Raw genomic sequence first — 12,911 nt, 5'->3', positions numbered from 1 at the left:
GACACAGCTCCAGGTCAAGCTAGGGTGTCACATTTTGCCTGCCCTCAACTTTGTTTGGAGAAAAGGCAACCCATGCACTCAGTGAACCTTTCCCCTTAGGATTTAACACGGACCCAGACACTTGGGAGCCTTGGAGCCTCTGGCTGCCAGAGCACGGGTAAGAACACTGTGAGAGAATCCATTTCTATGAACAAGACAGGGAAATTTCTAGGAATAAGAGAATCTGTAATTTCATAGATAGCTATTTGTGATGTTACTTTAGTCATATGGATCTTTCTTTGTTTTTTTTTTCTTTGTTAATGTGTATTGGTCTTTCAATGGACAAACACATCGCAAACCCTGTTTTGTTGAAAACACGAGGATCAAGTTCAACAAGTCTTTGGATGATGTGTGACTGAGTGGCAGTATCTGACTTCCATGCCTGCCTGCACAGGGATGTACACACACTGACTTGTTCTCTCTCTATCTCTCTCTCTCTCTCTCTGCAGTTCTGCACTGAGCTAAACCAGCCGACGCTGCCTATCATCCGCAGGTGGAAGGGGCCCCGGGGGAGCTGGAGGTCTGTTGTCTCCGAGAAGCCTTCTAGCCAGCTCCAGAAGGTACTTCCCGCTCCTGCCCCCCTGGCCTTGCAGGCCGTGTGTGTGTGTGTGTGTGTGTGTGTGTGTGTGTGTGTGTGTGTCCTGGAGCTTAAACTCAGGTCCTGAGCACTGTCCCTGAGCTTTTTTGCTCAAGGCTAGTGCTCTATGAGCTACAGCTCCATTTTGGACTTTTTGGTGGTTAATTACATATAAGAGTCCTATGGGGCTGGGAATATGGCCTAGTGGCAAGAGTGCTTGCCTCACATACATGAAGCCTTGGGCTCGATTCTCCAGCACCACATATATAGAAAATGGCCAGAAGTGGTGCTGTGGCTCAAGTGGCAGAGTGCTAGCCTTGAGCAAAAAGAAGCCAGAGACAGTGTTCAAGCCCTGAGTCCAAGCCCAGGACTGGCAAAAAAAAAAAAAAAAGTCCTATGAACTTTCTGCCCAGACTGGCTTGGAGCCATGACTCTCAGATCTCAGTCTCCTGAGTAACTAGGATTATAATCACAAGCCACCAGTGCCCTCTCCCTTTTCAAGTTCTGATAGAAGGATTCCTAGTCTCCACTGTGATTGTCTGTCCTTGGTGGAAATGGAGTCTTACCAGTTTTCCCATCTCTGCCTCCCAAGTGCTAGTCAACTTTATAACTAGCCAGGCACTCACCCCTCATGGTCCTCATGGAAATAATAATTCTACCTTGCTTTTTTTTTTCGTAGTATTGGAGTTTGCACTCAAGACCTTGCATTCAGCCTGCTTGTTAGAGCTATGCTTTTGCTGATTACTTTGAACATAGAGTCCAGTGGACTTTTCTGCTCAGGACGTTTTGAACTTCCATCCTCAGGATCGTCTCAGCCTTCTGAGTAGCTAGGATTATGAGTAGCAGAGCAGGCAGGGAGCTGGAACTGGGGGCATGGGCTGAGAGTGCAAGCTGGGCACCTCAAGGGCAGAAGCAGCACAGACAGATTCAGAGTAGCCTCTTCAGCCAGCACAGGCAAAGCATTAGCCCAAGACTCTGTCCATAACACCTCGAAGTCTGTCCCACTCAGCACCCCAGTTTTTGAGCTATGTATGTGCAGAGGTCCCCTGGCCAATCCCAAGCCATTGGGCCTGGCTGTTCATCCAGCAGGTGCGGTTCTAGTGTTCTACTGGGTTCCTGGTGCTGCTGTGCTTAAATGGAAACTAATTGGCAAGCAAGATGGTGGGATTTAGGAAAGCTACTTAACCTCTCTGAGCAAATGGGGGGATGAAGTGCTGCCTCATGGCCTGTGATGAGAGCAAAGCCTACTCTGTGCCCTCCCTCCATACAGGGAGGAGCCTAGCTGTCCTGAACATGTGTGTGCCTGGGTGAGCTGTCTCCAGGCCCCTAGCAGAGCCCTCTGCATCCCTGTGCAATGTCTCCTGCCATGTCATCGGAGCTCTCGTGTTCCTCTCCCTTCAGGGGCCCGGGTACTCAGGATTCCTGTGGGACACCACTGCCGGGGTGGAGCTGAAAGAGACCAACTCGCAGGACGACTCACCCAGCAATGGGCATGGGAAGTCCCTGGGCCCCAGCCCGTACCTCGCAAGGTTCAAGGTACCCGGTCCATATCATCTCACGACGGGGGGGCAGGCTGTATGGAGCTGGTATTTCGTTTGATGTTATTCTCTCGGGGTCAGGTCAGACACACTCCCTGGGGCTTTCTTGGTAGGCGACCTTGTCTGAGGCAGGAATGACAAACCTTGACTCAGCAGGATAGCCAGACATCTGAGTACGGAGAAGGAGGAGCAGGAGCAGGAGCCTGGTGTGGTAATAATATACACCTGTAGTCTTGGCTGCTCAAGAGGCTGGGGCAGGAGATTCACTTGAATCGGGAGTTAAAGGCCAACTTGGGCAACAATGAATGAAAGAATGAATGAATGAGAAAATAGGAGAAGGGAGGAGAAAGAAGATCAGGACTAGTTCCCAAATCTAGCACAATCAGAATCACCCAGGAAAATGTGTGGGGTTTTTTTGTTGTTTTTTTTTGTTTTTTTTGGCCAGTCCTGGGGCTTGGACTCAGGGCCTGAGCACTGTTCCTGGCTTCTTTTTGCTCAAGGCTAGCACTCTGCCACTTGAGCCACAGTGCCACTTCTGGCCGTTTTCTGTATATATGGTGCTGGAGAATTGAACCAAGGGCCTCATGTATACGAGGCAAGCACTCTTGCCACTAGGCCATATCTCCAGCCCCAGGAAAATGTTTTTAAGTTCAAGGGCCCCTCAAGCCTACGCTAGACAGTCAGAGTTTCTGGGCTACTGCCCAGATGGTTGTTTTGATCATGGGGCTTGAACTCTGGGCTGGGGTGCTGTCCCTGAGCTCTTCAGCTCAAGGCTAGCACTCTACCACTGTGAGCCACAGCACCACTTCCGGTTTTCTGGTGGTTACTTGGAGATAAGAGTTTCACAGACTTTCCTGTCTGGGCTGCCTTTGAACCACAATCCTCAGATCTCAGCCTCCTGTGTAGCTAGGATTAGAGGTATGAGCCACCAGCGTCCAGCCCAGACTGTTTTCAGAATTACTGCCAGTCATTCCTCAGGCCTGCCTGGCACTGGTGGTAGAAGCCTAGCATTGGGAATGGCTGGGTCATCAGGAGCAGCAGAGGCAACTTCCAGGAGCCCCACATCATCTGGTGCTTCTTCCCTGGAGAAGGGGACTGGGGAGAGACCATTGGGTCTGGAGGGGGACCCAGAGGGAACTCTGGGCTGAGGTACAATGACCCTTTCACTGGGTCAGAAATGCCCTTGCCCTCTCTTGTCACCTGAGACTAGGAACAGCTGAGCAGGTCCTTAAACCCCAGCCTGGTCACAGGCAGTCCTCTGAGACCTCATGTTTCCATGGAGCCCAAACCCCAGCAATGCTCATCCCAGCAGGAGGTGGGGCTGGGCATTCGTCCTGCCTGTCCCCAGAGCTGTCTAGCGATAATGGGTGCATGCCCACTGATGGGACACCTGTGGCATCTGTTTCTCCTCTCAGTCCCTACCTGCATACTGGTGGGCTTCTGTCTGCCATGGGCACTGGTGGCATTGACTGGTGATTCAGCTACTGGCATTGGTTTTTTCTTTTTGCCAATTCTGGGGTTTGAACTCAGGGCCTGGGCACTGTCCCTGAGTTCTTCCTCTACCACTTGGAGCCACAGAGGCACTTCTGGTTTTTTGGTGGTTTATTGGAGATAAAAGTCTCACACTTTCCTACCCAGGCTGACTTCAAACCATGGTCCTCAGATCTCAGCCTCCTGAGTAGCTAGGATTACAGATGTGAGCCACCAGTGCTTGGCAGCGACGGTTATCTTTAAAACCTCTCACACCATCCTTGCCCCTGCCTGTTTTCCAGCCCTGTTTTCACTGGTAACTTTTAACATAGGGTCTCACTTCTGGCCCTGGAATGTGCCTGTTTTCTGCTTCTGGTCACTGCTGGAATGATCACCGCACTCAGCTTCCTTCCATTGAGCTGTGGACCTCGATCTTACCAATCCCAGCCTTGTACATAGTTTAGAGTGACAGGCAGGCACACACTGCCATCCCAGGCTTTGGGTTGAGAAGGGGTCTCAGGAACTTTCCTGCCATAGCTGGCCTCAATGACAGTCCTCCTGCGCCCAGCCTCTCAAGTTGCTAGGAATACAGCCATGAGCCTATGGGCTCCTTTCACATTTAAGACAAAGTTTCATGCTTCCTTTTCCATGACTGGTACTGAACTCATGATCCTTCTACTAGTCCCCATTTTTATGTCTGGTTCTGCATTTGGCCAAGTGGAGAGTTGCTGGAGCCAGCTCGGTCCTTAAGCTGGTTTTGCCCACCTGTCCGGCAAGTGTTCACCAACAGCAGCTTTGCTCAATTGCTAGATGGGAGGAGGGAGGAGAAACCAGGAGCCCAGGCAGTCTTTGTCTTGGGTGTTTTGAGATTCTCTCTCTCTGTAGCCCAGGTTTGCCTTGAGGTCACCCTCCTCCTGCCTTAGCCTCCTGAGTGCCAGATTACAGCCATGTGCCACCACACCCAGCAAGGCAAGCTGCTTCAGTGAGCTCATGAGCAAATGCTCCCATGTCATGGGCAATGGATTTTAATCCTCTAACACAGTCCCCTGTGTGCTTCTGGTCACACGCTAGCTGAGGCAGAGTGTCTGCGCAGTGCATCCCAGCCCTGGCCTCGAGGTGGCTTTGAGGTGGCTTCTCCGCTGGCCATGCCTCCGATGGAAAGCTAACAGTCCTGACCATACTGACCTCCAACACAAGCAAGACAGGCGTGTCTTCCCTTCCTGGGGGCTCTCCTACCCTTCCCTCTTAGCAATGTTTAGTTTTTGTTGCCATGGCACACAGATGGGAAGATTGCCCCACTGAGCAGCTGAGCGATGCCGAGGTGGCTCAGAAGGTCCATCCCCGCCTGCAGACCACAGATCTACCCTGGAGTTACAGGCAGGCCTGGGCACGCCTCCTGCTGGCCTCTAAAGCAAGCTAAAGGGCAGAGTGGGTGCCCAAGGCACAGGACCCAGAGGAAAGCCATGGGTGTTTGCAGCGGGGGCAGGGGGGTGGCGGCGTGGTGCAGGGCTGTGCAGGGCTGGACATCTGAGCTGCTGGTGGATCAGGCTATGCAACTTTGTAACATATCCTCCTCAAATACAGTTTTTTGTTTTGTCATTTTCTTTTCAAAAAGATTTGCTTTTGATAACTGGTACTGGGGTATAAACTCAAGACCTCACCTCATATTTTCACTTGGCTTTTTTGCTCAAGAATGTCACTCTGCCACTTGAGCCACAACTTTTTTGCTGGTTAATTGGAGAGAAGAGTCTCTTGAACCTTTTTGCCCAACTTGGCTGTAAAGCGTGATCCTTAGATCTCAGCCTCCTGAGTAGCTAAGATTTCAGCATGTGGCTCATATGATTGTTGAGAAGGACAATCAGTCAACAGAGAAATAGACAAAATCCTGGCCCTGTGAAAAGAGTGTGCCTCCGAAGTCCTGGGGGGCAGTGGGGGCAGGATGTTTAGTGTTAACACCAAGCTAGGTATACATGGGCGGAAAGGGACCCAATAAATGAGGAATATTTGAGCTTTTCCTTTGTTTCCATCTGCCCAGGTGGGAAGTCATGACTTGAGCCTTGTCAACCTGCACCTGGGGGCTCTCCCAGGTGGGGAGAATTCCAGCAAAATCCACAGCGACAGCCCCCGGGTGGCAAGCTGCATTCACACCCTCCAGGAGACCCTGAAAGGTAGGCCCTTGTGTTCTGTGGCTGAAGATACTGGGTGCTTCTTCCCAGCCACAGAACTTAGGCCACCACAGCTGGCCATGAGTCAGCAGTCATGGGATTGGGTGGTGGTCACACCCTCTGTGCCTCAAGGAGCCTGGAGGATCCCACATACAACCCCATCTTGGTCTCTGAGAACTTCCCATGTGAGTTCCAAGGGGTCATATTGTCTTGGTGGCTTTTTAGCCCCAAGCTCAGTTCTGAGGAAGTCCTCCTGTCTAGGTGTTGATGCAACACCTATTTACTAAGTGGCTGTCTGTGTACCAAGCCCCATCCCAAGGGCTAGGCAAGTCCTGGTGTGCAGGCCCCTGCCTTGTGGCCCATGGTGAGGGGTCCTGGCTCCCTGGGCTAGGAGACTTGGACAGATCATCCAGATGTGACGTTTCAATGACATGCCGTCCAGGAAGTGGTCAGCACAGTTCCAGAGTTGCAGTGAGGGCTTGGTGACAGGTTGTGAATACCAGTCAGGTCTGGGTTGTTATTCTGCATTCACTTTCCCCAGGCTGGTGGCAGCTCACCTGATTTGGGGCTGGCTGTGATCAAGCCCATGGGTCCCATCCTGTCCAAGTCCTGGCCCTGGAGGAGGACGCCATCTACAGCCCACGCATGCCCTCTGGTGACATTTTGTGTCACTGCACGTTGCAGTTCTCTCCCTCTAGGCTTTATCTCTGGTCGTGTTTGTGACAAGGAAAAAGACTGTGTCTCTGATGCAGTTGTGACTTTGTGAGCTGCTTTCCTTAATCCTCCCTGGTGAACTGTGACAAAGATGTCATTCCCTGGGGTCAGGTGAAATCCCTTCAGGGCTCTCTGACAGGAAGGTCATCTGCTGGGGTCAGTGGTTCTTCAGAATCTCTGCGCATCTTGTGTGGGAATATGTGCCAAGCCCACCATGGCTGCAGTACTCCAAGGAGAAAACTTGTCTGTGCTGGTCCTTACCTCAGTTCTTACACATTTCCTCTGATCTTTCAGCAAATGGTAGTATATCTAATCTGGAGACTTGCAGGGAAGGGAACCTGAGCTGCTGGTCCACCAGCACAGATGGAATGCACTGTCTTGGCCTAAGGCCACCAAGCCAGGCGGCACCAGGGCCCAGCTTCCCCGTAGGGTCCCCGCCATGCTGCGTCTGCTCCTCTGTGGACCCTGTCTCACATCAGTAGCTTTCTGTGGCTGTTCTTCTTCCTAGTTGATCTGGACTAATAAAGAATGAGGGAAGAAGGGGCAGCAGTATCTTAAAGAATATTTAGTTGATGTGATAGTAGTATACACCTGTAATCCCAGTACTCCAGAGAATCAAGCAGGAAGACCACAAACTCAAGGCCAACCTTGCTACATAACAAGTCCTTGTCTTAAAAGCAAAACAAGTAAACACGCTGAGTGACCAAAATAAGTGAATAAACTGGGACCTGACAAAATCATATAAGACCCTAGTCATTAACATAGGCCAAAGGAGGCTATGCATAGGCATGATAGGCAAAGACTCAATAGCTATGGACAGGTGATCATACAAAATAATATTCTAGGCAAAGGACTCCAAGAAAAGGAAACAAGAGACATTCTTTAGTTGCCATTGTTGCTGTTTTGTTTTCTTTTCCTTTTGTCTGGTTTGTTTCTTTGTATTTGGAAGGGTAAGGAAGGCCACATAAAAGGTGGAACAAGGATAAACACAGCAGTAATACTTTCTTGACACTACATGGAAAATGAACTGAATATCTTATGGGTGGGGATGGGAGGGAGTGATTGGGAGAGAATGACAGAAAGGGAGACATGATTCAAAAAGAATTGTACTGATTATACCTGGTTCGCATAACTATAACCCCTCTGTATATCAACTATAAAAATACAAAAAAAATCTTTAAAAACAGAAAAACAAAATAAGTGCGGAGCTGGAAGCTCATCCCTGCAATCCCAGTGGTTCCCGAGGTTGAGATGGGGAGGCCTACCAGGTATGCTTTCATGACTCCTCTTGAGCAATTGCTGGGTGTGGTAGGTCATGCCTGTCATCCCAGCTATGATGGGAAACCTAGAGTAGGCAGATCATGAACAAACTAAGTACATGCCTGGGCAGGAAGCAAGACCCCATCTCAAAAACAACCCGTGACCAAGGACTGGGGAGGTACGGGTGTGTTGCTTGGCTTACATAGCAAGCACAGGGCCCTGAGTTCAAACTCCAATATTGCCAAAACACAAGTCAGCCAGTATAACATAAGAAATGAAGCTGTAACAAATGTAGTGCATATTTCTTAATTTTGGAGTCATTCTAGGGAACTTTTGTTAGATTATATTACACTAAGAGATTAAAGGATAACTGATCAAAATACACTGTACCCATTAAAGGACATGCTAAACTGAGACTCCTTGTACACCATTTGAAGATAATCAAAAAAACACATGCATGATTTGTTTTGGTCATAGACTAAATGTAAAAGCAATTGACAATCTAAAAAACAGCTAGTTCTTCTATAAGACAAAAGTGACCATTTCTTGTGATCTGCAGGGCTGGTTTAAGGCACTTGCACCTGATTTTGTCATGTCTGGTACTTGCTTCTGGCTTCTCTTGGAACCACCATAAAAGGGAACCAGGGCTATTGGGCTTTAGGACCCAGACAGAAAAGACACCAGAGACCCTGGAGTGATAGCATTCAGACCAAACATGGCGAGTGTGCATCCTACATGCAGATTGTCCAACACGCAGCAATTGCATGTCCAGATCTGCTCACTGGGATCAAGGTCAGCTTGCCCACACATTCTTTAATGCCCCCATTTTCTTGCTTCTACTTCCAGGAGAAAAAGATGTCATTCTTTTAGGGGATTTTGGACAAGGACCAGATAGCACCGACTATGACATCCTGCGGAGAGAGAAGTTCCACCACCTGATCCCCTCGCACACCTTCACCAACATCAGCACCAAGAATCCCCAGGGCTCCAAGGCTCTGGACAACATCTGGGTCAGCAGAGGCCTGAGGAAGGTTTTCACAGGTAAGGCCGAAGTCTTCTTCCCTGCTTCCTTTGTCTGGCTGTGGAGCTCGCACTCCTGGCTGAACCCATGGGGATTTTTATACCCTCTGTGGGCATTTATGGGACTCCTCTTAGGTAAAAGCTATATAATTATCATCTGATCAAAGGCACTTCTGAGAGTATGAGGGTGGAAGTGATAAAAATTAAAAGATGCTGTAGCCATCATGTAGTAAAATCAGGTTTATCTCATGCTAGCCTCATTATAGATCATCTTCAGAGAAGAATTGAAGGGCATGTAGTCACTCTGCAGATAGTTTCCACCTGTCCAGGGACACTGTCAGGATGGAGAGACATCACACAGAGTGCTAGTTAGTTTCCCAACACTGTAACAGGATACTTGAGATAAGAAACTTACAAAGACAAAAGGTTTCACTTGATCCACCTGCTTTTAGGCCTGTGTTGAGCAGCACATCATGAGAGAAGTACGTGATGGACAAAAGTTGCTCCTCTCAAGGCAGCCAGGAAGCAGAGCAAGGGGTTGACTGAGAAGTAGAAGGGGGAAGAGGCCAGAGTCCTAGTATTCTGTTCCAAGGACAAGTGAGAACTTCTAAATAGGCCCTACCTCTTCAAATGAGGGAATTTAAATATAATATACATGCTTCATCCTGATAGGAGGACCCAGCATGATGTGGAGGGTAATCTTAGCCCTCCAACTGTAACCTGCTGACTGAGGAGACCGTTGGTCAGCAACCCTGAAGAACAGTAGTGTGTGTGTGTGTGTGTGTGTGTGTGTGTGTGTGTGTGTGTGTGTGTGTGTTGCTGCTGCTGATGCTGCTGCTGCTGCTGTAGATAGAAACCCAGGAGCTCACACATGCTAGGTAAGCACTCTGCAATTGAGCATACATACATCCTCAGGCAAACTCTAGGGTCTTTTGATAAGACACAATCACTGGGAACCTGGGCCAGGCTCAGTGGTGCATGCCTGTGTTCTTAGCTAGGTAGCTAAGGCCATAGGTGAGAGGTTGGTGATCTGAGCCCAGTCCTTGGAAAAACACAAGATGGGCTAAACTTGGTGGCTCATGCCTGTAATCCTAGCTACTTGGGAAGTTGAGATCACCTGGGCAAAAATTTCATGAAGTCCCATATATGCCAATGGCAATCTGGATGTGGCTGTAGGTAATTTCATCCCAGATATGCAAGAAGCATAAATTAGAGGTTGGATAGTGATCTAAGCTGGCCTGGGCAACAAGTAAGGGCTGTTTAAAGATAACAAGAACGAAAAAGGATGGGGGCATGACTCAGGTGGCAGAACCTGTGTTTAAACCTTAGTATGGGGGTTGGAAAGTATAATAGATACATAGATGACAAGTAGATAATAGGCTGTAGATAGACACATAGATATATAGCTGATAGATTATAGATACATAGATGATAGAAAATAGATTATAGCTTGATACATAGATGATAGATCATTGGATAGGAATGGTGATTTCCTAAACTCTGATAACAGCATTATAAAGTTCCAGTAGATTCACATGGAAATTTCAAAGAAAAATTTAAAAAGAAAATAAAGCAGCAGTTTCCCAGGTGATAGTGTGAAAGTGACCCTGCATACAGAGACATGGTCCTCAGGACTTCGTGTTTCCTGAGTGAACTATGTGCCCAGCAAGTTCCTCTCTCTGGGCGCTGGCTTCCTGCTGGGGTCTCAATATGCCTCAAAGGGCCTGCTGGTCACAAAGTGGGCAGAGTCCAGCCCTGCAGCCTGCCTGGCTCCTGGGGTGCAGAAGGTACCCCCTGCCCAAGGAGCAGAGCTAGGGAAACTCAGCTGAGTTGTTGTCTGTCCCCTGTGCTAAACTGTAAAGCTGGGGTGTAAGGGAGGGGTCCTCCATCACCAGCCTGGCATCTGGGCCTGCCAGACCCAGCCCAGATCCAGCTTGTAGAGATCTGATGCCAGCCTTCACTTGGCTTATCTCTGGGGACAAGAACAGTACCTTGTGCTTAATGTTTGCTTTTTTTTGCAAGAAGTTGTTTTCAAATTTAGTTTCTGATTCATTTATTTGTAAGTCTAGTTTTAAAATACCTTTACTTCCACCCCCCTCCACAAGCCTCCCTTTTCCCCCTTTTTGAAGCTCTCCTCTGAGTGTACAGCCTGGTGAAATAGGTCCTTGGTTTGGAGAACTTCCTGAGACCCTGGGTCGAAATACTCATTAAGGGGCTGAGAAGGTAGCTTGAGGTAAAATGCTTTCTTTCTTAATTTTTTTGTCCCAGTTTTAAGGCTTGAACTCTTGAGCTCTTGCTTGGCTTTCTTTAACTCCAGGCTGGTGCTCTACCACTTGAGCCACATCTTCACTTTCAGCTTTTTGCTTGTTAATTGGAGATAGTCTCACAGGCTTTTCTGCCTATGCTGGCTTTGAACCTCAACCCTCTGATGTCATTCTCCCAAGTAGATAGAATTACAGGTGTGAGCCACTGGTATCTGGCTGTAGTGTTTTCTTAGTATTTATGAGGTCCCGAATTTGACCCCTAGCACTACAAAGAAAGAAGTAAATAAAAACAAGATTTAAAAAATAGAAAAATGGGGCTGGGGATATAGCCTAGTGGCAAGAGTGCCTGCCTCGGATACACGAGGCCCTAGGTTCGATTCCCCAGCACCACATATACAGAAAACGGCCAGAAGCGGCGCTGTGGCTCAAGTGGCGGAGTGCTAGCCTTGAGCGGGAAGAAGCCAGGGACAGTGCTCAGGCCCTGAGTCCAAGGCCCAGGACTGGCCAAAAAAAAAAAAACAAAAAAAAATAGAAAAATGTTTTGCTGGTCAGATTTGCAGTGGTGCAGGAAGGAGGAGGAGGCCAGGGCACTGCTTCACTGGGCAGGCAGCCTGGCCTCTGGGTCCTTTCAAGGGCTAAGCGGAGGATGGGGGGCGGGGGGTGGACCCTATACTCCGGGGGCAAATCAAATAGGCAAGATTTTAGTTTGCACAGACAAGGCAGCTCCCAGGTGAGCAGTACCGGCACTGGCCTGCCAGCCTGCACTGGCCCTGACGTCAGGGTCTCCTTCACCCTCAGGTCACTGGGCTGTCGTGAGAGAAGGCCTCACCAACCCTTGGATTCCGGACAACTGGTCATGGGGCGGCGTGGCTTCTGAGCACTGCCCCGTGTTGGCCGAGTTTTACACAGAGAAGGACTGGAACAAGAAGGAAGGCCCTCGGAATGGCAGTGCTGTCACCCTGGAGCGAGGGGAAGCCAGTATTAAGCATGAGCGATGACAAAGGCGGATCCATGTTAGACCCAGGCTCCGAGCCCAGAACAGAAATGAGCCCTTCCAGATGAAGGTTTGGGGCCTATAATCTGGGGGAGGGCCTCTGGCCAGCTCTGTGGAACCTTGAGAGCCTCCTTGGGGAACACAGCAGGCACAGCAGTGCTGTGTGGCCCCAGCCCAGTGGGCACCAGTGATCAGCATGGTGGGACTGGGAGTCTGCTGGCTGCATGGTGCCCTGAAAACAGGCAGGGTGGGGGAAAATGGGGAGATGGCCCGGGCTGCCTGAGTTCCCATTTCCCCATCCCCCAAGCTGCTTGAGCTTCAAGTATGATGAGTGCTCTTTCCAAAATTTGAAGTGGTGTTTTTTTTTTTTTTTTAAGCTTTGTTTTGAGAAACAATAAACAGCTTCACCTGCCGGGCTGCACAGGTGTGTGGTGGGTTCTCCTGCCATGTATGTTTTGTCATCATTGTCAGATCCACCTCTCCATGCCTTTCCATCCCTGCCTGTGATGCCCCATCCCTGTACCTGGCACCAACCGTTCTGCCTTCTCCACCTGCCCCCTTTATCCCTGGAGCACCATTTGTGCGTCCAGGTACTTGGGTAGGACAAACATTCAGTCACCAGAATGCTCCCGCCAGTCTGCCTCTGGTTTCCAGCAGATTCCTAGCCCAGGTTTTGAGGAAAAAACAACAAAAACAAATGATGACCCCCTACTGAACATACACAGACTTTGATGCCCTATGGTTATGGCCTGAACCGTACAGAAGGAGGACTATTTATGTGACCTCACGTGGCGTCCCATGTCTTTGTGCCGGCTCCAGATGCTTTGTTGGATGGTGAACATCTGGGCCATGAGTCTGAGGCTTCAACAT

At 49.4% G+C, this 12,911-nt stretch overlaps 1 protein-coding gene across 1 annotated transcript in view; it reads left to right on the top strand.

The window, feature by feature from the left end:
- Positions 1-12,486, top strand: part of Eepd1 (endonuclease/exonuclease/phosphatase family domain containing 1) — a 76,572-nt gene extending 64,086 nt beyond the window's left edge. Inside the window, exons 4-8 of the mRNA XM_048339472.1 lie at positions 489-599; positions 2,018-2,152; positions 5,660-5,792; positions 8,610-8,804; positions 11,846-12,486. Coding sequence (XP_048195429.1) covers positions 489-599; positions 2,018-2,152; positions 5,660-5,792; positions 8,610-8,804; positions 11,846-12,045 — 774 coding nt within the window. The 3' untranslated portion in view covers positions 12,046-12,486. The remainder of the gene's footprint in view (positions 1-488; positions 600-2,017; positions 2,153-5,659; positions 5,793-8,609; positions 8,805-11,845) is intronic.
- The last annotated feature ends 425 nt before the right edge of the window (positions 12,487-12,911 follow it).

The sequence above is a fragment of the Perognathus longimembris genome, chromosome 2, assembly GCF_023159225.1.
Source record: "Perognathus longimembris pacificus isolate PPM17 chromosome 2, ASM2315922v1, whole genome shotgun sequence".
NCBI classification, from domain to species: Eukaryota; Metazoa; Chordata; class Mammalia; order Rodentia; family Heteromyidae; genus Perognathus; species Perognathus longimembris.
Note: the sequence above shows the minus strand (reverse complement) of the source record. Positions and strands in the feature narration are given on the sequence as shown.